Source organism: Struthio camelus, chromosome 7 (assembly GCF_040807025.1).
Source record: "Struthio camelus isolate bStrCam1 chromosome 7, bStrCam1.hap1, whole genome shotgun sequence".
Lineage (NCBI taxonomy): Eukaryota > Metazoa > Chordata > Aves > Struthioniformes > Struthionidae > Struthio > Struthio camelus.
The window spans coordinates 18997731-19025412 of NC_090948.1; the positions used below are offsets into that span (position 1 = coordinate 18997731).

A 27682-nucleotide genomic window follows, 5' to 3' on the forward strand; every position below is an offset into this window, starting at 1 on the left:
GAAATTTCAAACTTAGTCCCATGGTGCCCCGCGGGCTCGCGCTGATTGGCCGGGCCCGGGGGGCGGTGCGTGGTTCAAAGCCGGCGGCGGAGCGCGCGCCCCCGGCTGGAGCGCGGCGCGCGGCGGCGGTTGGCCCGGGCCCGAGGCGCGGCGAGGGCGACGCGGGGCGGCTGGCGCTTCGCCTCTCTTCCCCCTCTCGTCCCCCAGCAGGTCCGCGCTGAGGCCCGACATGGCTTCCCTGAGCTTCCAGGGCGGCGGCGCGAAGAAGGAGGAGAAGGGCAAGAACATCCAGGTGGTGGTGCGGTGCAGGTAGGCGCGGCGTACCCGCCCCCCCCCCCCCCCGGCGCCGCGAGAGCGGCCGTTCGCGGCGGTTTGGAGGTCGGCCCCTGCCCCGCTGCCGCAGCGACTGGTGGGGAGCCGTTCAGGTCCTTCCTTTTAAGACCCTCTGGGAACTGGGGCTGACGCTCCTCCTTGTCGAGGCGAGAGGCGCCTCCTGCGCTTTTGCTCGGGCACCCCTGGGCCCTCCTCGGTGGGCCGAGGCCGCCGTCCCGGCTTAACCTGGTCTGTGACAGAGGGCTGACAGAGCGCCGCCCGTGCGGGGTAGCAAGGTGCTCTGCAGAGGTACTATTCAACGGCTCCGAGGAAAGAGAACCGTATACTGTCTCTCTGAGTACATAATTATTAACGGGCGTGTCGTTTACACCAACGTCACTCTTTAATGCGCCTTAAAATATGTGTCCTAGGCATTAATTGCATGCGTTGTGACGGACCCGTGTAGCCAGTAGAGATCAGTGACATCCCTTCAAAATTAAGGTTGCTATACGGAAGAGGTTTTTTTTTTCATAGCATAAGAAGGCAAAATGTGTCGATTTGCTAACCTGATTCAACTACACAGCCAGTATGAAGTTATACGGGAAGATAAAGTTGAGCTGGAAAAGAGGAAATATGATGAAGATGAAATATCATCTTCTAAGCTTGTATGAGAAGGCACTACAATTTAACAACCACTTTTCAGTCTTTTGTTTAACTTCAGCGATGCTAATTTCCTGAGTTTAGACAAAAAGTTATGGAGTCAACTGTTAATGTAATAATGACTGACTGCTGTTTATCTTGGTTGATGAGATGAATTTGATTATCAGCATGAGAAAGCTGGTGTACCATAAAATTAGATTCTTGTAATTTTGAGGTGACTTGGAGGGCTGATTCACTGAAGTTAGAACTTAAATGCTCTTAACACGTTAACAGTATTACAGTTAATTTAAAAAAAAAAAATGTTGAGAGTCAGGTTCAAAAATGCCTTCAGAAGTTTTCTTGAGCCAGAACTGCAAATACTAGCTTACGTGTTAGTATTAATGCATTTTGCAGTCATTACATCCTTTTGCTTGGAAGCTCTACTTTTCCAAATGCACAATGAAATTAGAAATTATAAGATATGTTGCGAGAATAAAAGTGAAAATAGTTAACAAGCTGCTGAAACAAATGTTATAGGATTGGTGAAGAAGTTGATTTAAATCAAGAATTTGTAAAAGAATAAAGTTTTTGAAGCAATTGCATTTGAAGCATTGTCAAGAGCAGTCATTTTTCAACTGATTGGGACTTGGTTTGTTCTCGAGTATCCTCACTGAGTATCAGTGTATGTTTTAAATACATTGCTCAATATGACAGTCACACCAGGCTTGCTAGGGGTGGTAGTGCTTTTGTTGAGATTAATACCTTAAAATGAGTTTTATGTCAAGACCTTCATGTAGCCTCTGCACCCTAAAAATCTCTCGTCTCTCATTGCTCTTGCCTCTTGTAGAGCTGCTCTTTTTTCAATACTGCTTTAAATGTGTTTGCTTCCAAAACCTGATCTGTGTGAGCTTATCAAAAACCTTCTCAAGCAGGAACTCACTGTGCTTCAGTAAGAACCTGAATTTGGAAACTCAAAATGTATGTGTGCTAATGTATGTATGTGTGCTAATGTATGTTAATATGCTTTGATTGGTTTGCCTAGTGGGATGAACATGTGATCAAATGTTATCATGGCATTCCAAGTTGCTGCTTGCCTAGTGACACACAGTAACTACCTGCATGTATGCTCTATCTTAACTGAGTTGTCACTGTAATCCTACTGTTATGCATCGTATGGTAGGTCTCCCGGTCTTGACTGGTTCACTGCTGCATCATTCATTACAGAGCAGACTATATTCGTTGTTCAGCCTCCTCCTCTTATAAAAGTCACAAAACTGAAGCTGTAACTTGCCCTTGTGAACAAGATTGTTATGATCATCAACTGTCACCATAGTGACCTGACTGCTGTCACCATAGTGACCTGACTGCCTTCACTGTTGCTGTCAGTCTTGCATAAAAGTGTCTAGTGGTTTATGTAGAATCTGACACTTCAGCCTCAATGCTGTATTGAGGAGGAAATGTTAGCCACAAAAGTCAGGAAACTCAAAATGCCGCATACTTGTGGCCTCTTCTGATGATTTAAAGGTGCAGCATCTGAAATGCCTCTGCTGTCAAGATATTTTAAAGAAGGTTTTAAAGAATCTATTTTCGAGTTGGCTATCCTTTTACAGGTAGCGTAGACAGTCGGTGCAGTAACACTGTTGAATGAGTAATAAACTAACACTTCATCCTGCTAGTTTCATCCTGTGGTCATTTTTTTGACTTTTTGGAGGAAATTATTACTGATGCTTCTTTAAGGAAAACTGTATGCAGCAGATTTGGCTTTTTAAAAGGTGATTTAAATGATGAAACAAAATGCTGACCCTTAAGTTTCTAAATGTTTTGTTGCATTTCTATTAACCTGTGCTTACAACTCGATCTGTGTAAAAAGTTGGGTAGACTTCCCCCACCTAACTTACATGTTTTGTCTGTCCTAGGAAATTCTAGTTACGAACTCTTGAGTTAGCGTTATAAAGGTTCTGGCAGGGTTTTCTGCTGTTCCACTGTTAGTAAATTCTGTTAGCGTGTCTGGTACTTTAGAAGGGATGAAAGACAAGTTGTCCACTCCTGTGTCATCAGTGTGAGATGTAGGCTTTCTTGCTCATGCAAATGGAAAAGAAAAAGGAATTTTTAGTGAATTAGTTTGATTCACCATTGCCTTTCCTTCCATGTGCAAGTTTTTCTTTTTTTGAAGGTACTTATTTATGCTACTGTTTGATGTGTTTAATCTCTGTCTCCTCTCTAAATAGGCATGACAAATCTAGTCAAAACAACATTTTTTTAATGCAAATTAGCTATGTCTGCATCTAACCTATAGTAGACATGTTTACAGGCTTGTTTAAAAAAAAAAACCAAAAAACTAAAAACTATCTAAACAAACTAAAAGCTACAAATGCTTGAGTTGTCCCACAGAGGGGCAAGGAGAACAAGGTTTCAAAAGCACGGTGTGGCAATTTTTCCTTGACAAAATATTTACAAAATTGAATTAAAATCTTATTGTTCCTTTTATCCAATTATCCTATTGTGGATTCTTGAACTGAGCAATGCTACTGCGTTGACAGTTCACGTCCTTATTAGTAATAGCATTAATATGACAGTCTTCTGTCTTTTTAGGCCTTTTAATGCCTCGGAACGTAAAGCAAGCTCCTATGCTGTCATAGACTGTGATCAAGCAAGGAAAGAAGTTAGTGTCCGCACTGGAGGAGTCACAGATAAGACATCAAGAAAGACTTACACGTTTGACATGGTAACTCTTTGTCACCTTGAGGCCTTCCAGAAACAAGCTAGTGAATTTCTCTAATACAGTCAACTGATGGTACTGCATGATGCTATATGTTACTGTGCTGGTCAACGGGACCTGTTGTCGTTGCCTCAACAGGTTTTTGGAGCTCAGGCAAAGCAGATTGATGTATACCGGAGTGTTGTGTGTCCCATTTTGGATGAAGTTATTATGGGCTACAACTGTACAGTGTTTGCGTAAGTAGTCCAACAACGGCTATTAAGAAATTTCATTTTAATTTTAGGTTCTTGTTTACATTTTAATTTTTCATTCTCATAGCTATGGCCAAACTGGTACTGGAAAGACCTTCACAATGGAGGGGGAGCGGTCACCCAATGAAGAATATACTTGGGAAGAGGTAAACTTTCGATCTTGAGGCTTCTCTTGTAGCTGTATGGTAGTTCAGAGTTAGACACTGCAGAAGGCTAATGAAAACCTTAAGTTTGAAGTACTTGAAACCTTGCAAGTACTGAAGCTGACTTTCTTTAACCAGTTTTAAAATAACAAATGTTGTCATTACTTTATATAATAATCAAAATTTACACCATTAAAGCATATATAAAAAACTTAATGGTAATTATATAGGTGATGATCTTTGTCCAATATACTTTTGTTTATATCAAATCAGGCTATTTGGCTGAAATTGTTCCTTCCCTTCCCCTTTTCCACCCGTTACCTTTTAGGACACTTATCTATTAAATGCTTCTCACTTTAATTTATAGGATCCATTAGCAGGTATAATACCCCGTACACTGCATCAAATATTTGAAAAACTCACAGAGAATGGTACTGAATTTTCTGTGAAAGTATCTCTTTTGGAAATCTATAATGAGGAGCTATTTGATCTTCTGAATCCTACTCCTGATGTTGGAGAAAGACTGCAGATGTTTGATGACCCCCGAAACAAGGTAAATGCATCTCCCTAGATTTGCTTTTTAAAGGCTTTTGGAATTATTGAGAGAGGTAAAAACAAACATTCTATTTTGACAGAGAGGTGTAATTATTAAAGGCTTGGAAGAAATAACTGTGCACAACAAAAATGAAGTGTATCAGATCTTGGAAAGGGGTGCAGCAAAAAGAACTACTGCAGCTACCTATATGAATGCATATTCCAGGTACAAATTTTCCCCATTTCAGAAATTTTAATTTAAAAAGATCTTGCCGAAGAAGTAAAAGATGTTAAAGCTAGAGGAAACCTTGCCTGATCTTGTGACTGTATATTGCTGTTCCTGTTGCCAAATGTGGGTTAGAAAGCCATAGTTTGAACTTCTTCCTTCTCGCGTCCTGTGACGTGTTCCATTACGTATATGGAAAGGGTATTACACAATCTGGAAGCCTCCCATCTTAGAGATGGGCAAGCTACTCTTCTCTGAGAGAGACACGTGATCATCCATTTAAGCTTCCCCTCTTGTTTAGAGGCTGCGTTTTCTGTCATGAATATATCCCTTGTTACTCTGCAGTGTCTAGCTGGAAAAGTAGCCCCGGAATTTCACCTGAGTATAGCTGAGATGTAAGGGGCAGAATGTTCTTAGTTTGGCATGGCGAGTACTCAAGTTTAATTAAAACCCAGAACTAATACGTTACCTTTCTCAAAGCTCTGTATGCCTATGGAAACAAAAGAATTTAAAAGTCTGTTTGACAGATATATGCTGCATATTGACAGATATATGACAGACTGAAATGCATTGTATGCACTAGCATGAGAAAAATATCCTTTGCAGTAGATATTGCACACCTTCAAAAACGGCTGTGGACCTTTCTAGTTTAGAAGGTTGTGTTTAGTTAAACCTGTATTAAAGATGTGGGTAGCTATTTTGGGTGTTGGATTCTTTTTTTACCAGTCTGGCTCACTAGATAAAAACTTGGTGCACGAGTCTCAAATGTCCTGTCCTTTCCTCACTAGCAGAAAGTGCTGTTCTAGGAATTCCAACTGAAGTTGGAATTTCAAAATATTGTTATGAGATTTTTTTATAGAGGTTGACACGAGACCCTCTTTTCAAATTTCATCCAACTGCTTCATTGTTGTTTTTAGATACCCTATTTATATGTATATACATAAAAAATCTACTTGGTAGAATTACTTGCTGTATTGAAAATGTGTAAGTTACAATGAACGGGCCAAATTTATTTCTTGAAAGACCATTGATACTGACAACTAATTTTTAGTGTCTTGTAGCAAGCAGATAATTTGGCTTCATTTGGCTAGCTGTCTGAAACTGCATTCTTTTGTAGTCGTTCCCACTCTGTGTTTTCAATTACCATCCATATGAAAGAAACTACAATAGATGGAGAAGAACTTGTTAAAATTGGGAAACTAAATTTGGTAAGTATTGGAACTAAATTTCATCGATAACATTGCTAAAGTTAATAAACCGGAATAATCTGACCTCATTCTGTTTTTTATTGGGGGGGGGGGGGAGGGTTGAATCGTGATCTTTCTTCAAGAGAGATGAACTATGTTTATGTCATTCTGAGATATGTATATGTCCCATTCGTCACCCCAATTTCTCCTGAACAGATACTTGTAAACTGGTTCACGTATGTGTGTTCTGCAGCACTATAGGGCAAGCGTTCTTCATGGTTATTTGTGATAGAAGTATGTCCTTTCTCTTGTCTTTCAGGTTGATCTTGCAGGAAGTGAAAACATTGGTCGGTCTGGTGCAGTTGACAAAAGAGCTCGTGAAGCTGGAAATATCAACCAGTCTCTCCTGACTCTAGGAAGAGTTATTACTGCCCTTGTAGAAAGAGCCCCACACATTCCATACAGGGAGTCTAAACTCACAAGAATCCTTCAAGACTCTCTTGGAGGACGAACAAAAACATCGATAATTGCCACAGTTTCTCCTGCATCTATAAATCTTGAGGTAAACTTAATTCTGAACATCTGTTCCTAAAATAGATACTATATTCTGCAGAGGATATAAAAACATAAACGAGCTATTCTTCAACTTGACCTAATATTGTGCCTATCTGTTACAGGAAACATTGAGTACACTGGAATATGCCCACAGAGCAAAGAACATAATGAACAAGCCTGAAGTTAATCAGAAGCTGACAAAAAGAGCTCTTATTAAGGTAAGCTAGACATATATCTTTACAAATTCAGCAGTAATCTTGGCTGATTCTGTTAACATAGTTTCCACCCTGCAGTTATGCAGAAACTAACTAGTAACAGCACTTTTTGAGCTGATTGTAATCACTAAACTGATGCTTCCAGACTAAACTGCCTTATTGATACAGTATTAGTCACTTTGCAGAACCTGAAACTGCTGCTAAGGCTAAAGCTGGAGAGAGATGGCTGTCACTACTAACTATAATTCTGTGTATGGGTTACCTGTTTACAAGTTAGTGGAGAACTGCCAAACATTTCTAGATGATCCCCCCCCCCCCCCGACTTACTGTATTAGCAGCTGCATTCCCTAGAAAGTACCTGAATTTAAGTGAATCAGTCAGTAGGTATGGATGAATAGCTGAGATTGTAGTTTTAACTTCATTAAAGAATTTGAGATACTCATTCTAAGCTGTTAAATGCAATCAAGTACAATGCAAATGGGAAGTTTTGATGCTGTACATATATCCAGTGGTATGAATTTTAAATGGTGCTCTAATTAACTTATTTGGACACGGAAGTGAAGTATTCGATTCTGAAACATTCTCATGTGCTCATGTAAAGCTTCCATAGAGTGCTATCTTTGTGAAGTATCTGTAAAGCTAAATCTCAAAAGTAAAATGAAAAGCTTCAGGTCTACATGTGTTTCTGTCCTTCCCCCGCCATCTCCCTCCCAGGAATATACCGAAGAGATTGAGCGTCTAAAACGAGACCTTGCTGCTGCACGAGAAAAAAATGGCGTCTATATTTCCCTTGAGAATTATGAGTAAGTCTGCAAGATTTCTATAAAAACAAATCTCAAATACTGGTACCTGTCCTTGTAGATAGGTGTTCTGCAGATCTATTGTCAGCCCAGAAAACTGAAGATTGACGTAAAAAATTTAACTGACCAGTCAGCTCATTCTTTAGAAATTAGTTATTACACAGAAGTCTAAAGACTGGGTCTGTAGTGAGGGCTTTGTTTACATACAAATCTTCCCATAAGTCAGAATGCAGATTTATAGTGCACTAAATGCTTATCAGGTAGAAATCCTAATAGGAGAGCAAACCTGACATAGCTTATTTCGCTTTGTAAGAGGCCTTCTTTACACAGGAAGCCTCAAATATAAAATTTTCTTGCATGCATATTACATTAAGTTAAAATTGCCTGCTTTTCATACAGAAGTGAACAATACTTCTTGAAATGACTAAACATGAAAAATAGTAGGTAATCATGAAAGTAATTCTTACCTGACTTTTTTTGTCCTTGTTTTAGAGCCCTTAACGGAAAGCTGACAGTTCAGGAGGAACAAATTGCAGAGTATGTTGACAAAATCGGTGCCATGGAGGAAGAAGTAAAAAGAGTAAGTCACATTTCTCAGCTATGGCCTAAATCTGGCCACAGATTCCTGATCTTTGACGTTAGGAAGATGGAATATCATATATGAAGCTGCAGTATGCAATATTATATTTGTTTCTTAAAGCTAAACTCTTTTCATGTCAAAAACTTTACCTTTGGTTTGCACTGCTGGATTTTCAGCAAAAAATCTGTCTGTGAAATGATAGCATCTCAGGTGACTGATATCTGCTTAGGGGCAGAGAATGAGGGCAGAAAGGAGAAGGTGATGATCTCCCATTAGCAAATTAGAAATATGCAGAAAATAAGAACTTCCTCTGTTAAAGAAATTGAAATATAAATCTGCTGCTTTGTGGAAATACTCTGTGTAATCACACTTTCCTTTTAATCAACTTTACTGACTCTATTCCTCGTTCTATCTGCTGAGGTTTGCTTAGTGGGACTTTTTTCATTCTGATGTAAAAATTATTTGGTCTTGTGGCTGGAATGGGGAAGCAGGGGATTATCACAGTGAAACTGGAATTGGTTTTGTGATGTTTTTGGTCTGTACAGAGAATGCTCTAGTCCAAGTGTAAGGTCTCCTAACTTTAAAGCTAAAGCTTCATTTATAGATGACGCTTGCCTTCTGGTAACGAGGCATAGTCTGAAAGATGTGAGAGTGACTGTTGAACTTCTAAAAAGCAGCCTTGCCCTATTGATGTCTGTCTTCCACTTCATGCTTTAGATCACTGAACTCTTCACAGTTAATAAAAATGAACTTGAACAGTGTAAAACAGATCTGCAAATCAAGGAGAAAGAACTGGAGGAAACGCAGAAAGATCTGCAAGAAACCAGGGCTCATCTGGCTGAGGAAGAATATGTGGTTTCAGTTTTGGAAAACACTGAAGAAAAGCTTCATGGCACAGCTAGCAAGGTTGTTAACGTTTCTGGCACCTAACTGCAGTTGTAACTTCCCATGCTTAGGAATTTCATGAGCTGTTCAAGGAAACTGTTGCTACTTAAACATGATGTGATAGTGACAAAAACTTGACTTTGAGATAGAAAGCTAGGAATAAACCCCTCTATAAATTCTAATACGGTAAAAAGCCACTTAAGATCACAAGAATTCCTCTGCAACTATGTTAACAATTGAGTGTTAAGCACACTGGTTCATCTGGAGCTACCTTGTTTTCAGGCTTCACAGTATCTCTTGTCATGAGTTGTTTTACAGAATAAGTAGTTTTCCTTTCTAGAAACTTATGCCTGGCCCTACAAAAGGATAATTTACATAAAACTGGAGTGGAGAACTGGCAAAAAGCTTTATAGAGACGTGTGCAGTGATTTACACTCACCGACCGAATAGTTTGAGACTTTTGCCCTGTTACCCCTATAGTTTAGGGTGTATTTTTTGATGTATTTGTATACTGGTCTTAATTCTTGAAATGGACTTTATGGGGGGAGAGAGAGAGAGAGAGAGAATCTTGCTACTTCAAGTGCAAAGCGTTGAAGCCTGTATCTTTAATCAATGTGAACAATTCTTTTTACTCAGATCGCTGTTAAGGTAGGGAAGGGGGTGCTTCGTTTTGCATGTGGGTTTTGGCATGCCTGTGTGTGAGAGAAATAAGTAAAGAAATCATTTGCGCTGACTGCAAGACCAAGAATCAACTATGCTTTCAAATTCTATATTACTTATCACAGAAATAGTACTGGAAATCACTTCTTTGAAAACTAATAAAGAATGTATTTACTGTCAAATCTCTTACTAAAAGTTGCAAAGTGGTCAGAAATGTTTGTCAGCTACTATTTCGTGAAAAAAAGACTTCTTAATCCCTTAGATTACTGAGGGTGTCATTCATAGATGATAGTTGGCCATGATAAATGCTTTCTAGTAGGTAACTTTTTTCTATGTTCTGAGACTCCAATGACTTAACAGCAGTGTTAAGATTCTAACAGTTGTAAATTGGTGATGCAAAGGGAAATATCCCTTTACTGAATACAAAACTTCAATTTAAATATGTCCTTTAACTCAGAACTACAGTTGATCTTTATATAATTTATGCTTGTTTTCAAGTTTAAAGACTTACTAAAATAACTTTTAAAAACTTTAGTTGCTTAGTACTGTTCAAGAAACTACAAAAGATGTATCTGGTCTCCATGCAAAACTGGATCGTAAGAAGGCTGTTGATCAACACAATGCAATTGTCCAAAACACATTTGCAAGACAAATGAATGTTTTGTTCAACAAAATACAAGATTCAGTTAGTGAGAACAGTTTGAAGCAGCAACACATGTTGACATCTTACACAAATTTTATAGGTAAGTGTATTATTTGCATCTAATTTGTCATCCTGAACTCTGCAGCAGTAATACCAAAGACTGTTTCCTAGAACTGATCCATTTTAGTAAATGGATATGTCTTTGTTTTAAATAGTGTAGTAGTTACAGTTGCACCAATAATAACGCAACCGGGATGATCAACTAAAAATAGTGGGTTCTATTCAACTGTACACCTCAAATCTCTCTTCTAGATTTGTCTTGGGAACTAACAAAAAGAGCCATACTCCTTTCCTGTGCAATAAGATGCAGTAAGGTTGTGTGCAATAGAAAGAGTTCCTATCCTACAGTAAGACTTTTCAAAGTTTTGTAACACTTATTTTCTTTTGTAGGTGACCTCCTATCTACCAGTTCTTCAGCAGCTAATATTCTTGTATCCGTCGTATCAGCATCTTTTGCCTCTGTTAAAGAACTGGTGTCTACTGAAGTTTCTTATGTGTCTGAAAAAATACTACAACATGAGACTCTGTCACTTGATAGCAAAGCTGAGCTGCTGAGATTGATTGTTAGTATATTTACCTACTGCTGTGTTATTTAAAGTATGCAAAACTGTTTGCAGTCACAAGGGCTGCCATAAATATTACCTAGTTTTCTCTGGCGCTCTCTACCTGTCCCTGATTCAGCACTTGCCATGACTGTGTCCCTCCCCACTTCCCTTCTCATGGTGCGATAAGTTTTGATAGACTGTATAGCAAACACTGCGATTGTAGAGCACATGGGTCTATACATATTCAAATGGCTATGGATACTTTCTTACAAATGTAGATGAAGGAACTGTTTTACTTTTGCTTTTCCTTATTTTTTTCACCCCTCCTCTTTCTAGGAGGAGCATACATCTGGATTAAGAAGTGCATTAAATAGTTTGACACCAATGCTAGAATTTGTCCTGGGGCTAAACTGGCAGTTTCAGAGTAACATGAAGAAATATTCTGCTGTGGCTGTTGAGGTAATGTATATCTCGTGTATATCTTGTGCTCTTCTATTTTATTTGACTTGCAGATAATCCTTCAGTGGCTTTTCTGCTGCATGTCAAAGTCTTTCCCATGAGTTCTACCTTCTAGCTCTTTATTTCAGACTTCTTTCACTTCTGAGCTTAATGTATTCATTTGCTACTTACATAGGCACAACTGCTTGCCTGTATGCCATGGAAGAATGATAAAGCGTAGATGCTTAAAATTACATGTAACAAATATAGGATGATATCCTTAATATTTTCTCTTCTGGATTATAGAGATCTAAAATAACCAACTTAGACAATCCTATTGTATCAAATTTTTCCTGCTGTCATGCTAAACTTTTTCATTAGTTATCTTGTTTCTGGGGGAATGCAATCTTGTGTCTTGTTAACGATAGCCATAAGTGCAGAAAGCAATGAGAAGTCCTCTGCTTGAATTCTTAATTTTAGTCTCCCTCATGATGCATGTCTTTGTAAACTATGGCCTCACCCTTTTATTCTTTTATTTCCCTTTTGTCAAAAACAAATCTTTGTTCCTGATGACTTGCTGCTGTGTTTGCTAAACTCCCCTGCTTTTGTCACTTGCAACTCACACGATGATGTTTGGATGTTCCTTCTTTGTGGCTCTGTTTCCTCACCTGGAAGCTTTTCATTGCTTTTCAGGCTTAGGCTGTGAATAGTCCCTGGTTTATCAGCTCTTACCTCTTGCTCTTGCCTTAACCAAAGACCTTATTTGTGTCTTCCTACTTTGTCTTCCTTATGTGCCAGATTTCATGTTTGGAAAAGACCTTACAAAGTGCCCTTCTGTAATCTGGGATTGCTCTGTTATTTGCCGCCTTTTATCCACAATACTTCATTAGTGCCTTTAATCTACTATTTCCATGGGGCAGAGTCTGTATCTGTATAAATTATGTCAGGGAAAAATATCTAGTTCTTATCTAACCACAAATATCTAACTTTAAATAAAATGTCTTTCTCTGAAGATGGAGGGCCATAAAAAGGAAATGAATAGCTTCTTTGGAGATCTGTGTCTCACTCTGAAAAAATTACAGGAAGAAACAGCCAGTGTTTTTGCTCAGCTTCAGAATGATTGTGAGAATTTAAAAGAAGAAGTGGAAATGACAAGGATTGCACACACAAAGGTATGCTTAGAATAAGAAGAAATTCTAGGAGATGTGACTGCCTGCCTTGATTTAAACTTTCTGTAGCAGTGAACTGTTGTACTTGCTTCAGAAATAATGTTAGGACAGTAGCTTGATGATGCTGATTCCTTTTATCAGCCTTTGTGCTGCTTTAAGAAGCTTATGTGGGAAGGAAACAAAAAAAATTACACTCGTTGTTAGCATGTCTTAAAGATATTTCTTAACCCGTAACCTCCAAAGCAAAGTGTCAGTATCTTCTCTGCACCCAAATTTTAGCTTCAAAATGATGAAGCTTTAATATTGGTTATACCTTTCTTAAAGGGTGTCTTTTGAATGCCTGCCTTGAAGTGCAAAATACCAGTAAGATGTATAATGACATTTCTCTTAATAGAGCACAGCTGATTTAATATCCTCACTGCAAAGCCAGCTCGATCTGTTTGCTCAGGAGACGCAGAAGAATTTAACTGGTGTACTGGCAAAAAATGGAAGTTTGAAGACCACCATCACTGCTGTACAAGAAAATGTTCACCTGTAAGGAACAGATCATTTGTGTATAGTGATGCAAGATAAAACTGTATATGAAAAGGACCACAAAACTATATGCTCTTTATATTTCTGTGCATTTGCAAATTCTTTTGGACAAGAACCGTATGTTAGAGCTGAGTCCTGCCATGAAACATAAATCCTAGTTCAGCTTTCCCCAGAGTAAAAGGATATTGCAGATAAGAGCTCTGCTTCTGGGAGTAATATGCTGATGAACGGCCCTCAGTGTGCCTGGACTTCAGAATTTCATACAACAGAAGTTTAGCTTGAAGTATAAACCCCTTAATTACTGCAGCATGCTTTTATTCAGTTGCAGTTACTGCAAAATACTTGTGCTCCGAAGAAGCATAACTTGTTGGAAAAACAGGGTAGCTGAATTCAGTGTTTGAAGTCGGTATATTTTAAAAGATTAGCTGAAGTCCTATTTGGGATACTTTTACTGTGTGAAATGTTTTTGGTGGTGGTTGTTTTTTGTGAAGAGAGTCTGTCACTTAAACTAAGGTCCTGCCAAAATTTTTAGAGGACTGAATAATCTCGCTAGTCAGAGTGCTGCAATTCGAATGTTTGCTAAATAGAGCAAAAGCATTGAAACTTTCTCTTTGCATAGAACTGTACTGGATTGTACTACCTCACTAGTGCTGGTCCCAAATGTTTCTAAATATAGAACATGTTAAAACTCACCTTTTGAAATCTCTGAACTGTTGTGAATCTGTTGCTGCAGGAAAACTACAGACCTAGTCAGCAGTACAACTTCTAACCACCACAAATTCATTGCATCTCTGGATAATTTCTCTCAAGAGCTCAGGGATATAAATTGTGAGAACAGGAAGATGTTGGAAGAATCCACTGACCACTGCCAGCAGCTTCTCAGCAATCTCAGAAACATATCTGACGATACTGATAAATGGAGTGAATTTACAACTGCGCAAATAGTCAGCTTTACTGATCAGCAGCTATTGTCATTTGGCAAAGAGAAAAAACAACTTCAGTGTTTACAAAAGGTACCTTATTGCTATTTGTAGTCCAGCATGATATTCTGACACAAACTTTTACAGTAGAACTTGTAGAGAAACAAATTTAGTATCATTTATAATCAGAACAAAATGATTTTCTCTTTAATCAGAGCACACTCAGGTCCCTCAGCTTAAACAGATGCAATTACAGGAAATCAGAAACTTGAAGTTCAAAATCTTGCTCTTAATTTAAGTGCAAATAACCTCAAAGAAGTTGTACCATGATAAATCCTGTATAGCTAAGCTAACTTCCATTTGTAATTTGTGCTCTTATCTCTTTTTGGTATTATGTATCTCTTATTCTAAAGCCATAACTACCAGTTGTATCCCTGAGAGATTTGCAGAATGATCAAATTCTGCAGGATTCAAATTACTTTATTGGCTTAACATTATGGGAGAAAGTATTCCCTTTATGTATCCACTACTTCTGGCCTCTTGTCTGAGAATTTCTGTCTCTCTTTCTCCTTTTCTTCCATCATAAACTTCACTCACTGCCCTTCTTGTTCTGTTGTTATAATGCATAATGACGTAGGCAAAGCTAACATTTCACTAACTTTCAGAAATGGGGACTTAAATGTTCCAAGCTTTTGCTGTCTCAGGACAGCCCTGTGTGTGTTATGCAGGCTGAATACCTGAAGAGTTTCTTTGGGATGGGAAGAGCTAAAATGCAAGCTCTTTTCCCCCGTTCCCTAGAAATTCATAAAGCTACTAGCCCTAGTAGGATTAATTTTGCTTTCACTTTAAAATCTTAACTCCATACAAGGCTGTGCATCGAAGCCTGGGGAGTCTGATCTGAACCAGACGGCATTATCTTCATTCCTATGAGTAGCTTTCTAAAATGATCATACTTTCTAAGAAACTGACTCTCTTCTGAAGATAGTTCTCAAAATGAGAATGTAAAACTGGCACTGAAACCTCTCAGTTTGAGGTCTCTCAGTTGTTTCGTTTCTGGTCATGTCACTAATCACGCACCACATCTTAGAAAAGGGGCCATAACATTAACTTTTCTGTTATCTTGGTGTTTTTGTTTTTTTTCCCTTTTTGTCGTTGTTTTTTTTCCACAGAAAGCCAAAGGCGGCTGTGATGGAGCAACTGCTGAAATTGCTGACCATATTGGTAGGCAAAAGGCTGCTGAAGAGAAGGCACTAAATGGCCACCTTGATCAGATAAAGGTTGATTGGGAGATGCTTCTGGAGCAGAAGCTGGCACTTAATGAGGAAGCACAGCATGGACTGACTCAGGTTAATGGCTTCCTGCAGGAGGATCTTAAAGTGGATATTCCAACAGGTATTTAAAGGAGGGCAGGGGTAGAATGTTTTTGCAGAAAGCAATTTATAAGCTGCAGTTTGTAATTGAAGATTAACAGGAATAAAATACTGCTGGCTGTCTTGATCCTTTTTTGAGATGCATGCTAAGAATGATGATTGAACAAAAGATGATTTCTGCATTTAGTTAATGTAAAATTGAGGATATGTAATTAAAGCAATTACTAGGAGTGTTAAATAACTCCCTTCATTAGTGTACCATCTTCATTAAAGGGACAACTCCACAGAGAAGAGACTACTTCTATCCAGTCACACTTGTGAGAACAGAACCTCGGGAACTGTTGCTGGAGCAGTTAAGGCAAAAGCAACCGAAGCTTGATGCTATGCTAAACAGTTTGACAAAGGAGGTGGAGGAGAATGCAGATCAGGTATGTATATGAATGGTAAATGAGGCTCTTAAACATTGATTTTTACATCTCTGGGATTTTTCATCTTCTGTTTCAGAAAGTTGACTAGAATCTCAGAATTGTTGCTGCCTTTTGTGTATTGTATGGTACTCAGAATCACATGTGCGAAGCTTGTGAGGAGAACAGTACCTTGAAAAACGAGAGAAATCATTGGTAGTTGTTTGGAGGCTTGCATTTCTTCCTGTTTGGAAGTGCCATGTCTTTCCTAGACTTGATCGCTAGTTGTATGTTTGCCTGGGAATTCAGACATAAGTACACTTTTCAGAAAACTTTTGTTTTTAGGACTTACTAGAAGAGGAAGAGGTGGTACAGGAATCCAATGAAAGTCTCGCCAGTGACAAATCCTTGCTGGATACAAACATATGCTGCAACACAAATGGTGGCATTCCCTTTTTCCAGGTAACTTCCCCAGATGTTCCAAACTGCTCTGTATTTAAGAGTGAAAGAAAATTATCCTTCTGTGATAGTGCTGTCCTTCTTAAATTCACCTGCTAATAGCATTCAATGTAGTCTGACAACTTCTTTTAATCCTGTAGAATATGCTTTATTAACCTTCCACTAAAGTAACAGCATTCTAATTCAGATGTTCAATTATCTGAACTGAGAGCAAATAATCCTGCATGGATTCTCGTGATTATTAGACAAAGGCACATGTTTGTTTTCATGAAAAAGCTGGAATTAGATTTAAAATAATTTCTTAGAGGCCTGATGAAAACATTAGTATGCTTGATTCTTCTGTAGTAACTGGTAAATTTGCAAGACTGAACTGTACTTTCTTCCTTCCATCCTGCTCCTTCAACATAGATTTAGATCCCTTGTATATTAAGCCTGTGCCTTTTTTTCTTTTCTTTTCTTTTTTTTTAATACTTACTTTTTGTGATTCTGTTAGAAGCAACTGGTGACTTGTGAGGTGTCTGCAATAAATCTCTTTAGTAAATGCAATATTAGGAACCTTCTTCAGGAGTTCTGTCAACTTTTGTTTTTTTCCTCGAAACACTGTATACTGCATTGTGCAGGAGCAAGACACGTTTACTTTCACACGTTAAGAGAAAGTAATTGGACGTTTTCTTTAAATCCCTAGCACAAAAGGAGTCACAAAAAGGATAAAGAGAACAAATCTACAGCTACATGGGAGAAGACCAAAACAGAGGATATGATGGAGCAGATTCTTCCAAAATCTAAGCTTCCTTTAAGATCACTGAACTAAGAGAAATCCACAGCAGATCACTGTTTTGAAATACTTGTGTCTAATTGTTTACTGAGCCATAACTTTTCTTGGTTATTCTCGGTCTCTGTATATAGTGATATATTGAAGCAAAGTTGGATCAAAAGGTTGGCCTGCCACATGTTCCTGTCTTTGTCCTATTTTTATATGCTATAGCTTGCAAAGTATTATCAGGCTTCTTTTTTTTTAAAAAAAAAAAAAAAAATCAGATTATGGTTCTACATCTTAAATAAAGAGTTTTAAATTGTCAAATAAGCTATCTTTTTCTGCTTTCAGTAGATATAAAATAGAGCAGAAATGGATGCAGAAAAATGCTTTGTCAGTATTGCCAGCTACCATTTTGTATTTTAATTAGCTGTAAATAAGCGTTCTGTCTCCTGTTGCTATGAAATAGATAGTTGTTGAAGTACTGTCTCTGTCACTGGGATACTTCAAATAAATCAGTTCATATCTGGAGCGCAAATGTATAAGCACCTTTTCCCTCAGTAAAACAAGCTTACATGACCTCCTTCTTAAAGTTAAACCTGGTAACATTAGCAGCTATGCTTTAAGTCTTGTACTGACAGAAAAGGATAGCTGACTTAAGCTCCTTCCCTTGTTTCGAAATAAACGATGGCTTGTTTCAGAGTATGCTGTATAATAATAGCAAATTTCCAGTCACTGAGAGTAGTATTTGATCTACTGCTATTTTCACACTTCTCTCCTGAGAAGTTGAAGAAAACCTTATGTGAGGATGTATTAAGAAAGGAAGGAAAGAGGGAGTAGATGAGTAGGATCATAGAAGGGATCTGCCTGCCTTTGGGTGCTAGAGTCCAAAGTATTTTAATTTACACTGAAGTACTAGTCTTAGTTAAATGTCAAGAAAAGACTTAGGAGATTTTTCTCTTTTCTGTACGCGGCTTGCAGACTTTAAGTTAATCTGTCTCCGGAATGATGGTCCATATGTCTATTCATCTTTGAGCAAGTGTGCCATAGTGCTCAGCTGCACTGTACTTTGGGCATTTAGACAGTGTATTCCAGTCCTGCTGATCCAGAAAGACATCATTTGAATTATTCCTTTGCGCTCTGATTCTCTCATGCCTCACAGGAGTTAGACCACTGCCTTTTATATATTTGGGGTTTTTTTTGCCTTTCTGTGTAAGACTAATTGTGGATGCGTTTTTTTTTTGTTGTTGTTTGCTTGTTTGTTTGATAATCTGGTAGGAGGAAGAGGCAAGGAATTAATTCCCTTTCAGATGAACAGGGTGTAGCGCTCTCATTCCACACAAATAGGGTGGGGACTTCATGGGTGTGTGATGTGTGTGTTTGTCCCTGTCCACCCACCTCTACCCCCTGCCAAATATATCCTGGCACCTGGCTTATATACTCAATATTTCTATTGTTGTATTGGCCTTGAAACGCCGGAAAGGTTTTTAACTCTCACTGCAGGAATGTTTCCTTCAGAGAGTGGTTGACATATTGTCAAATTCTGGCACCAGAAGCTTCATGGACCTAAGCACTCTTCAGGGCTTAGGGTCCCTTTTATTGGACCAGATGTCTTTTAACACTGACTAGTTTAGCATGATCTTCCAAAACTGCTCAAGGAATCATTTACTAATTAAAACTTCCTCCAGAAGATCTGATCCTAGAGCTGGTTGGAATGGCCACTTTCCAGATTTGGCCTAAGCCAGATCAGCAAGGCTTGTGCAAGTCTCTTGCCCCACTGCTCACTTTTCCCTACGGAGGTCACCTGATTGGTATGAACAAACAAACTGGAACAGCCAGTACCTGAGAAGGGCTGCATCCATTAAATCTTGCCAGAATCTGCACTTCCTAGTTTCATCTGCTTTGAAACTGTCTCCTTGACCTTAGCCATTTTGTTTGCCCTAGTACAGGCACAGGCTGCTTTCCTGGTTAACTGAAAGCCTGAACAGATGTATGAATTTCATGGACTGTGTGCTTTCTGTCTCTCTCTGGATCACCCCTCAGAGTCATATTTTCTTTTGTTTGTGATACTGGCATAGCACTTCATCATTTCATCGGGCCAGGGGCCCACAGGTGACATTACAAAGCTGGACTGAATGAAAAATTTGGATGCAGAACCAGTTGTGCCTTCCCTGTCAGCATATCTTCTCCCACTAGGTGGCTCCAATGCTACTTATCATTCCTCCAAAAGTAAAAGACTGGCCACTAACCAGTGGACGTAGGAATTTTGCTAAGCTTTTTGACAAGCATCTGTTAAAAGAACAACTCTCAAAAATTATCATCAAATGTATGCTTCAGCGAAGGTAATTCTATATTCAAGCTTGGGCAAGAGGTTCTTTTATGAAGAGCTGTATTTGAGAAAAGAGTCAGGCCTGTGTCTTGAGCTTTGCTGCAGGGCTGACAGAACCTCATGGTAACTAAATTCTTGTCCTGACCTGCTGTCTGGTTTCCCACTCTGTGCATATTCCTCAAAGTAGAAAGCAAAGTCTATTTGTTTTGGTATATTGTACAATGTATCATTGAATTGGGAGAAAAGGAGGGTAAGGAAAATAAAGCAAGAGTTGTTTCCTGTATGCAGCCATTGGATTCATGGGTTTAACCTAGAGGGAAGAAAACGGCCACTTTAGGCAGTTCTTTGAATTTGTCTTGTTATAAAGTATCCTTTCTAAAAGGAATGGGAAACTACTTCAACAGAGTAACAACTGAGATCATACCCTGACTGAGCTAGTCCAGCTGAGCATGAGGGAGAGTTGGGGTATGGCAGGGGCTGTGGTATACACCATGTTCTAATTAAACCAGATGAGTATTTTCGAATTCTAGGTTAGCCACCAAGCTGGACAGCTCTTGGTTTAACCAAAAAAAAAGGTCAAATGTGACATGGTGAAATGAAGCGAAAAATAAGAGCTTAAACACATGTAAAGGGGGAATGGAGGGAGAGCGATAAGAGGCCCGCAGGAAGCATGGTAATCAGAGTCACCAGATTTCTTTTCAAGTGAGAAAGAAGCAGTTAGGAGGAAACAGAGGAAAGGAAACCTGCTTCCTCTTGGAAATAGGGGAGCTAAGGCGCTTGCTGCATCAGAGGAGCTGTTGGGGATGCAGTATTTATCTGGAGAGAGGAACGAAGATGATGTTGGCTGGCTGCTGTCATTGGCTGATTTTATTTCAGGTACCAGAAGTAATTGTGTGGAGCTAGAGAAGAAAAGCCGTGCAATTGCTAGACTCAGCCTCTCCCTTTCTGTGAGGTATCAGACACCATTGCAAGCATCTGTTAAATGGGTAGTGAAAAAACAAGAGGAAGTGTGTTAACTCTTCAGGGTGATAAAAGAAAGACTAAAGATGGAAGGAGTTGGAAAAATAAAATGAAAGATTAGAATTCCTTTTCTATCTAAAAGAGCTTGAAGGGGAAAAAAAGAAGGGGTTCCATTGTTCCAGAGCATTAAAAAAGGAGAAAAAAATATATTTTAAAATATAATTGGTAAATGCGTAGTTTTAAACAAGTATTTACAACTACTTGACTACTATTTTTTCTCTCTCTGTTAGAAACTACTTTTTATACTAGAGGACTATGCTCCATAAAATGCCCGCCCACCCACGCAGTTACTTCATAAAGTTAAATAACAATAAATCATGCCAGGCTTTGCATTAGTAGGCTTTCTGTGACATAGTATTGTAGGTGAGATGCGGACCACCTAGCAAAATAGACTGTTCTTGCAGGTTGAACACAAAAATCAGTCCACAGCAGTTTTACCCCTCTGAAAAATGGTGTTACCATTTGAAAATGCTAAAAGTCCAAGAGTAAATATGAACACAGTGCAGCTGACGAGATTTAAATCTCCGTGTGCAGAATACTACTTCTAAAATCATCTTAGCTGCTAATAAAGCGGCTAACTACCCAAAGGAGTGCACATTATAAATACACAAGTACTCTCCAGACAGATAATACGGAGTAAATGCTTGATCCCACGTTCTCTCTTCAGAGCGTTAGGAACTAGCTGCCATTTTATATGGGCTCTAAGCAGCGTTCCCTGTTTTGCAAGCTTGCTCCGTTGCAGACGCTGCCAAGAATGTGATTTCCAAAGCTCTCTGTAAAAGGAACAGCAGCTTTCAGAGGGCCCAAGATTAGGTTTCTAAAATAACGGGGATTGTTTCCTTTTTCTCCAAAATAGTAAACCTATATAAATGTTTCCCTGATTTCCTTAGTTACACCTAAAACACTCTTGTGACTCTCTTGGTCTGTTCATAACCTAAACATTGCAATTCAAAGAATGAGGCGCAAAGACTAAACTTTGAACTTGACTAGTGCCTTTTCTTTATTAAAAAATCACAAAAAATCAAGAACTAAACAAACAGCAATATGACATAAAAGTACATTCATTTTTTCCAAATCTTTTTAGATGCAATCACCTACAATTGTTGATAGCATATATAATTTTGACTTTAATTTTATTCTGATGATGTCCAAAGCATTAATAGTACTACCTGAAGGTTTTTTCCTCATGTGACAAGTATTTTCACTGGCAGAAGTCATTTAAAAGAAAAAAAAAAACCCTCTCTTTTTTAGCCTAATTAACAGCAATTTTGCAAAGCAGAACATAACTAGATTGGCAGAAAATAGCATATGCTAATCTCTCTTATTGTTATGACAAATAAGAAACAAAAAGTCTGAAATATGTGGTAAGATACTCATCTTCTACTTCTCCCTAGCCGTTCTAACCATGGTAATGAATACTGCTTTTCAGAAGACTGGTTTCCTCACTGCATAGTTCCAATTATATCTGGGGGTAATTCACCTGCGGTCACTTGGTTTATATTAAAATAAGAAGGTGAAGGATCAGATCATCTGCTCTCCAAAGTACAGTACTTTAAGGGACATAAAAAATCCAGGTCCCTGTTGGCTCTCTGTGGCCATTAAAGATTTTTGTGGCATTTAGAAGGGTTTGTCTTGGCAATCCTGGCAGTTATTCCTAACCCTCTATGCTCTTTCACAGGCACTTCAAACATATCTATTTCCTCTACTTTGTAAAATGCTTTTAAGATGTTTCAGGATAGGCATGATGTTATTGTTCTGCTGTTAAAATACCTGGTCTATTGAAACTAGTACTGATTGCGGTGGCCACTGGATCACGCCACAGAGTCCTTTGGCATAGTGAGTATCAGCGAAAGAGTAACCTATTAAACCTACAAAAGATGGCACAGTAATTCACATACTAGATAACCCCTATCTCGGGCAACATAACTTCATGCTGAATTTGAGCAACGCCACTGCCACTGTGGAAGTGGATGACATCTTTCTCAGGTAGCGAATTCCACTCCTGCTGCTGACACCGAAGAGCCTGTGTAACCGCTGTCACGTGTAAAGACTGTTTTGGGAAACCGTTTTTTCTTCTTTCAGTTAATTTCCACTAGCCCTCAAAATAACACAACACAGAACATAAGCGGTATTATCATTACGTTCAGCAGCTACAGGAAACAAAAGCGAGGTGAATCATTTATCACTCATTATAGCCAGCAACTTCTATGACTTAATTAAAACAAGACACGTTAATTTCAAAACCAATCACTCAGCTATAGATACATATTTGAATGGTTATAGTATAATAATGATAGGCGCCAAAATTTTGCTCATATGCTCTAACAGTTTATTTTAGGAAACGCGGTCCAACATGATGAGCCTTGAATATATGGCTTAATGCAAGGAAGGAAATTTTATGATGTCTGTTAGTTAATACAGAAGCCAATCTTATTAATCATGGATTTACAGAGCGCTGTTTTATTAGACGTTAACCATAGCTTATGTTGACAATTGATTTTCATTGTAGGACAACTAAATTTGTTATTTGTAATGAGATAAAGATAATTAAATTGACTTTATAAAGGTTACTATCATAAACGTTAGTAGTACCTGCGAATAGCAAACATAAAACTGCTTTAGCAGCGAAAGTTCAGCTAAGTGATAGGTGCTTTCTTTTCATTACATTTAATGGTCTCTGAACGCTTCTTGCCTCCGTTTCGTTTTCCAGGGTTTATATCTACTGCTGTGGAAAAAACTGTGTTAAACCCTTGCTTTGAATTTATTTTCTTTCTCATCAAACAAAATCAAAACATTTTTAAAGTTACAGAAGTAAAACAAAACAAAATAAAGCACTAGATATAAATGTGTCATGCAATAGAATTTTGTCCTTTGATTTCTCAGTTTTGTCACTTATTTTTCAGAATAGCGTGTTGAAAGAGATGTTGGGTCTACAACAAAAAATCTGACTTCCAGGTTTTTAAAGTAATGAAAACGCTTTATCAATAAAAGTGAATTTGGACCTAGCAAAAATCAGAATGCACAGAAATTATTTAATATTTTTAATTGCATTGTTTTTATGATACGTACATCTCTACCTCTCCATGCCATCTGTCTGTCCGTGCACGAACTTGAGGAATACAATACAAGTTAGAAACCCTGGAGAAGCACCTCAAATACTATCTATAAGCCTAGTGACAGTACAGTCCTAAGCTTTGACAACCTGGGAACTACCTAACAGGCAGGTAAATTCTATCAGAACACTAATAGTATATTTTTACTGTAATATTAATCTTTGGTTTCTAGTGCTAATTTGCCATAATATTACAGATTTGAAACTTGTCACCATCTCCACTGTTTTGGACCAGTCCTTAAAGGAAGGGGGTGGGGGCATTTTAGGAAGAATGTTTCCAGCTGTGGAGTAAGAATGAACATTTGACAAGTTATTTTTTAAAATGAAGTGTATTTGGCTGCAGGTAATCTGTATTATCAGAACAAACTGTCATTAGTTCTTTCATGGTTTTGTAGTTTGTGTAGAAAGAAGGTTTAGCCAGAAGGAGAGTACAGAGGAAGTAACCAACATACCTCAAGAAATCCAGTTTACCAGGGACGTCATGTTGCCAGTTGCTGGGCTGCAACATAGATGAGAGTCTAGTATTTCTTTTATAGTCACTTCCTTACGCAACAAATCAGCTTGGCGCACAGTGCAAAAAGCACTGACTTTCCTTGCAACTTCAATTGACGGCCGGTTGCCCTATGGCATCATTCCCAGGGCAGCTTTCTCTAACAAGAGAGGCTACAAACCACTTTGCGTCCGCTTTATTTTTGAAGCATGTTCTTGTGTGGACATTCACGACGATCTTACCCCAGAGGACTTTGCTGCTTGCTCCAAAGATAGGTACGCACCTTGCACTTCCAGGATCCAAATATTACAAATAAATTCCTCTTCTCTATGGCATGACTTCTCTGTGAACAGCCACAAAAATCCTGTCAGAAGTGAGTGCAGGTGAACAGAAGGTTGCTCACACACAGGTGCCAGCAGTTTGTACTGCCGTGCTTTGAGGGCTGACTACCACTACTGCCTTCCTGCCCCCCGGGTAGAAGCTGCTGTCAGAGCACAGCCCATATATCTCCTCCTAAGCCACCACCGTTGGTATCTTGTAGTATTCATTGAACTGCCATTATTTTGGCTTGCATTTGGTGCGCTAAGCTGGAACCGTGGTGCTGAGGGTAACAAACTCAGCTGAGTCTGGTGCAGCAGAAGAAGAGATTTCTGCCCTTACCACCTGTTCATCAGCCACTGCTGATTTTGACAGCGGTCAGGGGTCAGTCTTCCTGCAGTCTCAGCTGGAGGCTCTCATCTCATGCTCAGGCCTACGCCTGGGCTCAGGCTCTGCTCCAAATGCAAAGCATAGCCTGGATTCACCCTACCTGTGTCTAAGCAGCAAGATGGAAGTACCTAAGTGAGAACCTAGTCATGTGCTGCTCCCTCTAAAGTCAAAGATGGAAACCTCAAAGGGTGATTCAATGCTAGCTGCCCTGCTTGTTTCTCAGCTTGTCATCAGCTACACAGGGAACCTACGAAGATTGTGATCTTAACTTGGATGCTACAGGTGGGTAGATGAATCTGGGACGTGCGGTGTCTTCCTTGCAATTAATTTAACTCATAGGGGGACTCTAGTGATGGATAAGCATCCTTCACTTCGAATGTGAAGTATTTTCCTATTGTATTTTTTGAAAGTAAAAGATATTTATTGAAACATAAAATACAGATGCCTTGGCTGAGTTTTGACTCTTCACAGCTACCTCACACTGTATTGTTATCCACCTTCAGATCATTAAAAATAGCACCTTTTGATTCTCCCTGTGTGTATTTGTAGCAGAAGTGCTAAAGCCATTGCAAGAATCTGACGTGTCTGGTTTTAATACATTACTTAATCTGCTCAGGACTAAGCCAAGGCAGACTCATTCTTCAGACAGTTTCCATTTCGATGTAGTATTTACTTTAAATGAAAGGCCATGATCCTGTTCAAAGACATGATTTCCCCCTTTCTCCCCCGCTGTCGTTAGAGCCAGATAACAGGAAGAGACAGTTAGATAACGGGCACTTATTTGGATTTCACTGAGCCTTTCAGGCAGAAAAGGGGACGCCAGCCAGAGCTAAATCAATTCATTTGAATGATTTGCTGATTATCTGTGTTAGTTATTCCCCGATTATCTTGCCTACTGTCCATGACTAGCTCTTTTGCCTTAGGGCTAGGGTTGGCTGTTTATTTTAGCCTCTTATTTCTAGGGAATATTCTGAATCATGAATTGTGCACCCCAGCCCATAGAGATACAAGAATGCTTGGCGCTGGAAAAAAATGTGGACCAACATGCTAAAAACTGACCAACAGAAAGAAGATTTATCTATTTTTCACAGTGGCATCTTAGCTTGAAACAGGGCTGATAAAATAGCCTTTGATAGCTCCTTTCAGGACTATGGCTTGAACATTTGGGTCGCTTCTTTTGTATCACTACTCTTCTTTAAATTATGAAAATTCCTAGGGGTCTCCACTGAGCAAACAGGGCACTGCATAGACCATGCCTATAGAGGGATTTAGCCTAAAAGACCAGCCAGGAGACGCTGGCAGGCACAGAGGGACAGGGTGATGAGCTCCAGCAGCACACCGTGGCAGAGGTTAGGCTGCAATCCAGGCTGCGGTTCCCAGTGTAGCGTGGCCGAACTGCCCTCTTCTCCCTTCCTCATGTGGCAGCAGGGTCCCGCATACTCACAGCTGCGGCCCTTGCTGAGAGGGCACAGTGTCCCCCCTAACAGGGCGTGTGCTTGGGGAGAAAGAGAGAGCCCATGCTGCTTTTAACACTTGACCTGAATGCAAGTTTTCCTTCCATAGTCTACCGTCATACAAGGCAAGGAACTATCTCAACGTTTAGGAAAACTGTGTTAATAACCCTGAAGATGCTAATGTTCACGGTACTGCATGATGGAGCTAGTGTAGCAGATGGCTAATTGATAAAGTCAGGTTATGTAGATGGTCTGGCCTTCTCCCTCCTATAACCAAAGGATATGAAAAATTCTTGAAAATCCAAGGAAACGCCTAGTACTTTGGGGCTTCTGGCTGCAAAGGAAAAATTAAGCTTCTACCTTTCATCCTCTTGCATTTCCATTAACTTTCTAGTGAGGCGGACACTTAGCCAACAAACAGATTATGTTCTGGCTTTTAGCCGCGTGCATTATAACCAACATAATGTGGATAAACAAATATAGCATTCTCCACACTAGAAATAAATCACTTAGTTCTTATTCATTACATTACCTGAGTGAGTTAATCTCTGGTAAATAAGGCAGTTAGCATATGGTCTGAGCTAATGCAGGAAAAGTAGGGAAACAAAGCTGTGACCAAAACGAAATTCTCTCATTCTGAATGATACAGAAAGAAACCTCTATGATAAAGCAATAGCGATAAAATCAGACTATATATTGCAGCCAAGAACAAGAAATAAAAACAGCTAGTGCTATTTCAAAATTAAAGGCCAGTTTTCCCTCCTGGACTAGAGTGACCAGCGCAGCCGGGGAGTGAGGCAGCCTGCCCGGGCCAGAGCAGCGGCTTTGGGGCCCGGGATCGCTCCCCACCTCCCCAGCCATCTTCTCGTTCCTGCACGTGCGCACGATGGTGCACGTTTTGCTCTTCGATTGAGACAAATTAAGAAGTCTGAAGACAGCGTGATAAACCCGCAATTACAGAGCAAAGTCAACAAGAAGAGATGGCACCACGTTGGCCGGTAGGAGCGTTTGCTCAGCGGCGCTCCAGGGAGGAGAGGCAGCCCCAAGAGCGGACACAACTTTTGCAGCACAGATAACAGCTTTCCTTTTGCCGTCGGTCTCCCATGAAGTTGGTCCAGCTTGCATTGTTTGCAAAATCAAACAAATGGCAGAACCAAGAAACCTCACAGTCCTAAAGCCTTAAAATATCTGCTTTCAATAGTACACCTCACTGTAAGCTTTATGTATTAGCATCAACTGCATCAGATCTGATAAAAATAACCAAAGAGGAATTTGGAGAAGCCAGAGTCAATGCTCAGGCTAGAAAATTATTCTTTAAACTTACAGGCATCTATCGATATCTGTGTCTTGCACTAGGAGAGGAACATTAGAGCTACCATGTTAAGTCAGACCATTAAGCCCAATATCTTGTTCCTGCCAGCAACCAGTAGAGGCTACTGAGGTGAACGGGTGAGAAGCAGGCACAGACAGAGAAATCCTTTCCTGCTTCCAGCAAACAGCAGCGTAAGGGCTTCCTGAGCCAAACATTGTAAGCAGGCTGTGTTTAATAGTCATCAATGTACCTATC

At 39.4% G+C, this 27682-nt stretch overlaps 1 protein-coding gene across 1 annotated transcript; it reads left to right on the forward strand.

Annotated features, from left to right (window-relative positions):
* The first annotated feature begins 151 nt into the window (after positions 1–151).
* Positions 152–19612, forward strand: KIF11 (kinesin family member 11). Its single transcript, XM_068950031.1, has 22 exons — positions 152–309; positions 3544–3676; positions 3809–3906; positions 3989–4067; positions 4432–4617; positions 4700–4824; positions 5942–6032; positions 6331–6573; positions 6689–6784; positions 7496–7584; positions 8074–8161; positions 8879–9067; positions 10242–10449; positions 10800–10972; positions 11291–11413; positions 12406–12564; positions 12956–13095; positions 13829–14108; positions 15185–15407; positions 15659–15813; positions 16135–16251; positions 16934–19612. Exons 1-22 carry the CDS (start codon positions 230–232, stop codon positions 17057–17059), a joined length of 3201 nt encoding a protein of 1066 aa, XP_068806132.1. The 5' UTR covers positions 152–229; the 3' UTR covers positions 17060–19612.
* The last annotated feature ends 8070 nt before the right edge of the window (positions 19613–27682 follow it).